This window comes from Frankliniella occidentalis, unplaced genomic scaffold (genome assembly GCF_000697945.3).
Source record: "Frankliniella occidentalis isolate FOCC.00 unplaced genomic scaffold, Focc_3.1 Scaffold3, whole genome shotgun sequence".
NCBI lineage: Eukaryota > Metazoa > Arthropoda > Insecta > Thysanoptera > Thripidae > Frankliniella > Frankliniella occidentalis.
In genome coordinates this window covers 1555521-1564589 of record NW_026267133.1, presented here as the reverse complement: position 1 = coordinate 1564589, position 9069 = coordinate 1555521, and the positions used below count along the sequence as shown (strand labels likewise).

Genomic DNA, 9069 nt, shown 5'->3' with positions numbered 1-9069 from the left:
TCCCGCCCGCCCCCTCCTCTTACCTACAAACTTGCAGCGCGTTTAGCTGGCACACGCTGAGGCCGTGACGTCACAGCAGCAGCAGGCCCGCTCATCGTCCAGGGCCAGGGCTCTCTCACTTTCGCTTGTTTTTGCACCGTCTGTCTGATTGCAATAGTGACGCGGCGGCCCAGCGGTGGGAGTGGGGGCCTCCGGTTCATACACTTAGAGGATCGTATGCCGCGAAACTTTCATTTAAGGCGTTGTGTCCGGGACGTGACGAGGCTGCGAATCAGCCAGCGGTCCTTGGCGCCGCGTGGTGCCGAGCTCTGCGTCCCGCTCGGTGGCTGGGACATGATTTAGGCCGCGACCCCCCTCGCTCTCCCCCCGCATACAGAGCGAACAAGGATGTACGGGTATGGCGTGTACTATGATGGTCAAATTGACAACGCAAATAAATTCGGTACGTACAAATATGTCCAAGAATGCAATCCACTCAAATTATAGACGCAACTTGGACTACGACACTACCTATGATTATTATTTACTATCCTGTTACTATTAAGGTACTGAGTAAGTACTAACTTTAAACTAACTGTGGCACTATCATATTTACGGAACTACCGCTGCCCTACTGTTATACTACCAAAGCCTTTGTACATGAGGCTACCAACACTGTAAAGAATCTGTTGCGTTTAGTAACAAACACTGTACTATTTTTCGTTTTTCAAAAAGTTCGTATTGTAAATGTTACGGGAATAATCATTATTAAATATTCAACAGGTTGCCCGTGAATGTGGACTGGACTGCGGTCCGTGATGCACCAGCGCGCCAATGCCTCATGTCAGATGGAGAATGATGCTTAGGGCGAGGTTTGGGCGTCTGACCTACGGCAAGGAGCAGGCAGGAGCAGGGGCCGGCCGGAGGGGTGGGGGCATCGTGACCAGCTATTAGCGTGTCGGCCGTTGACAAGCATCCGCAGCGCAAGAAACGCGGATTCAGTCAGAGGGGCGGGGCTCGGGAAGCGAAGCGGGCGATCGTTACACCCCCTTCCACCACCCGCACCCCACCACTCCCCTTCCTCTACTACCCAGCCACAGCAGCGAAGGGGGCGGCCCAGGTTCCCCAGCTTAGCACGGCGCTACACTCAAGATGAAGGCATGGTTCGAAATACTTCGATGGATTACTTGGCTCGAGTAACGTCCAGACTACACCCCCCCCCCTTTCCCCACCTTTCTTCCCCCCAGCCCACATTTCTCCTCCTTGCTTCGCGTACTTGATCTCACCGCGACAAGACTATCGCAAGGTTGTCGTTCTTTCTATTTCCTCTCGGCTTTTTGAGCAGGGTGTGTTTACGTCATTACGCGGTCATCCGTGCCGACATGTCTGTGAGGCGCAGCGCGGCCTATCTTTACTTTTAATGAACTGCGGCTCATTTGGCCTTGAAGAGGAGGCAGGCGGAGGGACAAGCGGAGAGGTTGGGTGTAAGAGAAAGAGAAAGAGAGAGAGAGAGAGAGAGAGAGAGGGGGGGGGGTGGAGAATAACCTCACGATAACGAGCCATCCAGCGAGCCAAACAACGTTCCTCGCGACACTCCGTGGCTTTCCATGCAATTATTCTCGGTATACCGTCACTATTTTAAATGGTTGGTCGATCATTTGTGTGGCCATACCTTTCTGACTGGAGACCGATCCCCGATCCCTTTTAACGACTAAGGATGTCGAACCACAAGTTTGTCGAGTTTCTGAATTTATAAAGCAAATGAAATAGGGAAAATTACAAGTTAACGAATAAATACGGGTTCTGTGGTCGCAAAACAGAACATGAGTTCTAATGGCCCTTGGCCCTTGTTTTTGACGAGGCACTTCAGTGCACATTCTTGTAATTTTGAATATACTATTTTTATGGAGCGCAAATATCTATGGAAGGGTGACTTTTATTCTAATTTCGTCTACTTTATACCGGACCAGTTAACCTCTTAGTTTTAGCTTTCAAAATGGAGTTGGCTACCCGTGGCTTCCATACGTTACCAGGACACTGACGAAACGAAGAATGAGCTTACTTGAAGTATCCACTTGAGGAGCACTTACACTTTCACTCACATGTTGAGGTTGCAATAGCACACGCACCCACACGCGACAACTTGGATTAGGAGCACTTTTTAACACTTTTTTTCTACCACACTCACCTATAAACAAGAAAAATATGAGCAATCCAAGTTCCCTCATCGAGGCTTTCAATGTTCTCCCTAATATCTGGAGTCCTTTCGAGTGTCGGGAGAGCTTGAATATTCGGAAGACCCGCACTAGCCTGATGACTCTTAAAATGGCAAGGCTCATAGCCTGATTTGTGCTCTTGTCCTGCGGGCTGACGGGGGCCCGAGGCAGTTGTATCGTATCCTCCTCTTCGGCCACCACCGTGGCCAGGGTGATGAAGTACGGAATGATGGCGATGATGTCAATGATGTTCATGACGTCACGGAAGAAGTTCAATTTGTTTGGGCACGCCAAAAAGCGAACCCATAGTTCAAACGTAAACCAAACTATACATATAGTCTCTATGAGGAAAAAGGGGTCCGTGATGTCCGGCACTTCGTCTTCTTCGATCTTGGTGCCGTTGGTGGTGGTGTTAAAGACGCGGTAGTGTTTGAACTCAGGCAGCGTCTCCAGGCAGAAGATGACGATGGAGAGGAGGATCACCACCACGGAGATGATGGCCACCACCCTGGCTGCCTGCGAGCTCTCCGGATACTCAAACAGGAGCCACACCTTCCGTTGGAACTCGTGGTCCGGGAGGGGCTTCTCCTCCTCCTTGATGAAGCCCTCATCCTCCCTGAAACAGTCGAGAGAAGACACAGTGAGACACACTGATTGCGTAAAACGTTCAACACTCAACACTAGGACTTAGAATTAATTAGGATCATTGTTTATAGTTTGATTTTTGGTTGAATTTGGATTTGTGTCAATATCTTATAGATGGGACTTGTCACTTTATCTACTTAATTGGAAACATGGAGGAATGAAACGACTAACGGAGACCACCGGTTGGCATCCGAGATCATCGAGACCGATATCGGAAGCATGTAACATGACGCGCGCGTCCCCCCGCGCTCGCACAATGTGCATGTATCGGGTTGTTAACTCCTCGGGCCGGAAAGTGCTGTTGCTTCCTGAACCTTTGCTGACATCGAGCTCTCGGTCAACACCGGGCGCACTCGTGTTCCCGGGTCGGAAGGACATGATCAAGCCGAGAGGGAAAACAACACGCAACACACAGTGCAGGCAGCTAAAGCTGTCGATTGACGCAAAACTCTCTTTTAGCAGGAAAAATGGACACTGAAATACAATGTAATTCAACACAATTTGACGTTCTTCAACAAACTTCAATTTTATAGAACAATCAACTGTTTTGAACAAAGGAAACTTAGTTGTTTTGGAAACTGTAATTTCAAAAATGTCTCTCTAGTACTTCATTGTTGGTTGGAAACTACTTTTACTTTCTCTCTGTATGTCTGTTCGTGCATTGTGCCCACACGACATCTTGAGAACGGATAAAGGAAGCGACTTCAAAATTTAGTCTTCGCAATTTTTAAAAACAAGTCAACAATGCAGAAGAGCACATTAGATCCAAAAAATGGCAAAGATATGGTCCAAAAATAGGAGGCAAGGGTCAAAAACTCTCCAACGAATTTTTTCCCCTTATTTTCCCAGCATATCTCTTTCAGCCCCACCCCTTGCCTCCAAATCCTAAAATAGAGAAAAAGTTCCAAGCAGGACCAGCTCCTGCCAAACGGAGGTTTCTGAGGAGCCAAGTGTAGCTCCCAATTTCGTCTGACAGAGGGGTAGGCTAGCTTTTCATTTTGAAAGGTAAATACTTAGCAGACAAGAAGGCATATCTGGAAACCCTGGTGTGTACTTGAATGCAGTACCTCCTGCATACCTACTTGGTATACAGGAGGGACTGTGAACTTAGCAAGCATGCCGGAAGTAGTGTGTACTTGGTCGAGTATGCAGGAGGTATGGTGTGTGCATGGTCAAGAAAACACTTCAAACTTTATACACATAGGTATGCAGTAGGTACTGCATTCAAGTACACACTTGGGCTTCCAGAGATGAACAAGCTTTGCAGGACCTTAAGAGTGCATGCACTGTTACAAGAATATCCGAACTTAACGAATTCTTCGTGAAACTTCGTAAAATTCCAGCTTTTCTTTGTAATCATTTTTTTGGTAATGAAGTATTGAGATTTTACAAATGTATTATTTAATTTTATAGGAAATCCACAAGAAAGTTTTGCCAGTGCAGTATGACGAACTTTATGTGATTCCATGCTTGATTCCCATCTTTTACTGTCTGTTGTTTCGGGAAGAGAGCGTGATCTTCAATTCGACGTTGTGCCTACAGAGTATACTAATTCTTATCGACCCCAGCCCCTCACCAGCACAGGGGGAGAGAATTATGGAGAGAGGGGGGGGGGGGACATCATTCGTGCTTCGGAATAATGCGGCGCAGAGACTTGCACAGCGCAGCTTGTCCTGAATCCACATAACCCATCTCACCCACCCACATGAAGCTACACTGTTGAACTAAGTGTGCAACTGCTTGACACCTCTAAGTGTTAAACACTTTTAAGTGTGCAACTCCGTGGTTGTACACTTTTAAGTGTTCAACTTGCAGTTGCACACTTCAAAGTGTAAAGCAGTTGAACACTTAATTTATCAGTGTTTACCGACCTCCACCTCTTAGTGTCCGTCTCACTCACTCCTGCACATTCTGTAACCACTGCTCTCTCACTCGTGCGCAACTCCATCAATGAACAGAAACTAGACTTGCCAGCATCATGCATGAAGCCTTTGCAGTGTCAAATATCCTGAGCTAGATCTTTTAAAATACTGATTTGATAGCGGACTTCCGAGTTAACTGTAACGCAAATTAATTTCTCAAGTTCACTGCTTACTTGTGGGAAAAGGGGGGGGGCGGTAGGGGATTCAAACCGTGGTGTCGATTACACCAGAGTCCGGCTGGTAGGAAGGGGGAGGGGGTGCCTACCTACAGAGGTCTTGCAACACTAATTGCCCATCTCATAGACGGCTCAGGGGCCTGCGTAAATGTGATGTTACCACGCATCAGATTCTCGCTCTCATGGGAATTCGGTCAGCTCATGCCCCATGCGTGCCCTTTGAGGGCCCAACCTAGCTCAGCGCTGTTGGCGGTGTAGTGGCTGCATTAGCGACGCGCTGTTGCACGCCCTTTGCTGCAGAGGGCTGGACGCTATTCAGTCCTACGGGGCGGAGCGGGGCGGGGAGAAGTAGGGCCAGGAGGGTAGGGGCAGCATAAGGTGCGAGGCGCGAGAATGCCAGCCCACCATTTTCCTCGTCGGAAAAACGCCTAGGTGAGCACGTCTGGGCATTGCTGCGTCGCTGGAAAACTGCACGGACTTGCATGCAGACTTGTCTCAAATCGCAGTGAATTGACGAGGACGGCAATGGTAAAACAAGGGTAGGGCCAAGGCATTTTAAATGTGCTGAATTTTAGTGTCTTTATATGCCAAAGTGTCTAAAAGCACTAACATTTAAACCTTTGGGGAATTTCAGCGTCTTTCCAGGGTTGCAAATCCTTAAATGTCTCTGTTACGGCACTAAGTCATCAGCACCCCAAGCAGTCTGTTGCTTTCTACTTTTGTTTTTCAAGCGGGTTTCGAAGAGATTTGAAGATGATTGTACAGACACAAGTATTCTCTCAAAGCCCTTTGTTGTTGGAAACGACTATTTTACATACTTAGCCTTCAGCTATTTCAAGAACAACGCGTTTCTCAACCACGTGGATGCGTAATGTTAGTACTGTTGAGCGAGCAAAGCACTTCTCTACACTTGGTTTCGATTAAAATTGTGGAGAGTAATTTAGTTCTTTATTACATGTTCTTCTGAAGACATGCTGGACGGATACCGTCTGCGACGCCTGTCATATGGCACTACCTTCTATTGTGAATATTTCTTGTAGTGATGACGACAATACCATGGCTATTTTCGGACGGGATTTCATCACTGGTTTTTTCGACACATCTTTGTTCTTAAAATTAGCCATGGTATTGTCATCGTGACAATACTTTTTAACATTGTCAGGATCGTTTTGGGACACACTGAGGGGCTATGTACGTTTTTGGACGTAACTAGGTAAGATTTTGTATACGTACATTGCGTAGGTCTGTCAACATGCGTAACTACGTACAAAAAAAGGCTGTAGCTTACGTTCAAAAATAGTCTGTTGCTTCCGTAAAATTTGAAATTTATTACAAATTATATGAAGCAACGGCGGCTGCAGCTTCCACCCACTTCGGAATTTTTACATAGCTTATGGACATTGTGTTCTTGCAGACTTTATTCGTTCTCCTTTAGTGTGCAGCCAGGGGAAAAAGCGCGTTGATCTGCCTACTTTCACGCATGAATTTCTACATATGTCGTGCGCTTTAGGCAAGCGGACTACGGATGTATTTGGTGGCCGCTAACCCGTAGTCCTCCTCGCACAATGAGGCGTGCGCGGTGGGGCAGGGGTGGGGCGGGGGTGGGGCGAGCCAGGCGGGACGGAGCAGGGCCGCGGCGGGCCCCGCTGGGTCGAACGTAACCATGGCGACTGAGACTGCGAGAACAGCTGTGACGTCAGTGCATCATGCCGGGTCGGCTCGGGCCATCCTGTGCTCCCCCGTTTCGCTCTGCTGGCCTCTCATTGCCACTTCCCGCCCTACCCCGCCATGCCCGCCACGCAGAGGCCAGGCCTACACTGAACAATTGACATTTCAGCGGACGTTCGTCCTTGGTCCTCCAGCGCCTGGGTGACACGTTCGGTCCGGACGCGACCCTCTGCATGACCACCATCCAGCATGTCTTTGTTAACTTAATCATTCCCATACGGAACATGTATCGGGACACACTCTCCGCATCCAATCGGACGGCACAAACGGATCTCCAGTATATCCGAGAGAAATACGAAATACATGGTTTTCTTGACACAACAACCAGACTAGTCATGTGGCAACGCCGCACTCTCAAAACTCAAGCTTCGAAGCGTGGTTTTACGGTTTAACGGGGAGTACCAATGTTACTGGAGCGGTGGGGGGAATCTTCAATGATGCCTACATGTTCCTCTCTTCAGTTCTGAACCGCTTAGACAGGCGCCGGCGCCGCGAGCATAGTGATAGATAAGTAACAGTACGGTTTCCTGAAGTGCAGCGCTCTTTTCTGGCGCCCCTAAACGGAAAAAAAAAGTTTCTTCCCCCAACCGAAGTGTTGGTTAATTGTCGGAGAACTAACTGCTTTTAGTAGCATAAACCAGGATTTAGTTGTTATACAACCAACATTTCGTTGCGGGAACGAAACAATGACGTCGTTTCCTCGACTAAATGTGGGTTGCTGGAGCTGAAACTAGCTAGTTATCCGAAAATCAACTAACGCTTCGTTGGTGTAACTAACTCTTTTTCTCCGTGTACGCGAAAAACCGTTTGCCCATCCACCAACACCCATATGTGAATGTATAGTTTCTGACACGAAGAACACACACAAAAAAAAATAAAAATATTTCAGCAAATTCAAAACGGTCAGAATTTGAAATTTTGAACGTTCGAATGTTCGAATCTGGACAGTTTTGTTAAAACTAGTCGAAATTCGAGAAACGTTACGTTTTTTAAAATCCTCATTTTATGCTGAGTAATTTTAAGGAACGTTTCTTAAAATATGTCGAAAATTACCAGACTTCTGCGCATTTGGAAAAAAGGTCTGCACCAAAAAACGCCAAAAAATGAAAAATATCGTCAAAACCCCCAAATCAAATTTTTCAAAGCGGTCTTAAGACAGTGTCAGGGACCCCTTTCCGCATGTTTTGGCCAATTTTTTTTTTTCGGATTCTGAAGACCACTCGTTCGCGACCGTGTCGAGTTGAGGTTGAATGACAAATGACCCTGTTCTGCCTTATTTCCTACACACTAGTAAAGCAAGTGTGTAATATTTGCACATCAACGTGTGCTAGTTGTGATTTTGCACTTTATTTGGTGTTTGACTCAAGTTGCACACTTGTGTGGTGTGCGAATTTTAGACGTTTTGTAAACGTTTAAATTCTGCACACTGCTTGAACACACAGAGTTCTATGCTATCAATAGGGAACCATGCGGTGTGTGCAGCTGCTATACGTTTTGGAAGTGTCAAAATTTTAAACACCAATTGACGTATAACATAGTTAGACACCACAAATTGTCTAGAAAATGCACACTTGAAATTAAACGTCAATTGACGTGCAAAATTAAACACTTGTTTTACCAGTGTACAGTTCTCCACATCGAGATTCGTTGAACTAATATAATATAATAATCTTCTCTATCTCTCTATCTACACTCTCTGCTTGGTGCGAGCGTATCCCTTTCGCTCAACGACTTCCTGTAATTACATCTTATTTCTCTCTTGATCGGGAAAAAAGATGAGGCACTGTGTGTCGACCACGTCCAATCTCCGTCCGCGACGACATGGAAGCCGAAACCCCGGATCCCCCCTCCACGCCCCAGTGTGGGCCCATCACCTCCTCCCCACCTACCTCGCCCCACCACGCCCCTCCCGCGGCCGCGCACAGCCCGCCTAAAAATAGATTCCCGCACAACATTGACCCACAAACGGTTAGATACATCCATCCGCCCTGAAAGATACTTGCTACTTGTAAAGTAGCCACCACACGGCCTGTCTTCTCTGTTTATCAATCCATCTCTCCATCTGTTCCGCCCACCCTGTGCGTGCACTAAGGTGCTTTCGGACGGCTCCACCGACCCAATGGTCAAGCAAGAAGGCCATGGGGTTGTGAGGATGCCGCTGGGTGGAAGAGGCGGGGGGAGTGTCCTAAAGGGTCTCGAGCGTGATGTCATCGTTTCAACAACTGTGACATTATCATGTCGGGGAGGGGGGAGGGGAGGGGCACACTCCGCTCACTAAACGAGCCGAGGCAGTGGGTGGCGTCTCCCCAATGAAAGCGAAGCGACGATGATCAGGGGCTGTGTCTTACTGTTGGGCACCCCATCGCCCGCCCCTCCCCGCTCCACGTTGCCCTCCCTGCCCCC

The 9069-nt window shown here is 47.7% G+C and overlaps 1 protein-coding gene across 1 annotated transcript in view; it reads right to left on the bottom strand.

The window, feature by feature from the left end:
- Positions 1 to 9069, bottom strand: part of LOC113206950 (potassium voltage-gated channel protein Shaker) — a 36508-nt gene that overhangs the window by 16409 nt on the left and 11030 nt on the right. The window contains exon 3 of the mRNA XM_052266698.1: positions 2168 to 2845. Within this exon, the coding sequence (XP_052122658.1) occupies positions 2168 to 2845 (678 nt within the window). The remainder of the gene's footprint in view (positions 1 to 2167; positions 2846 to 9069) is intronic.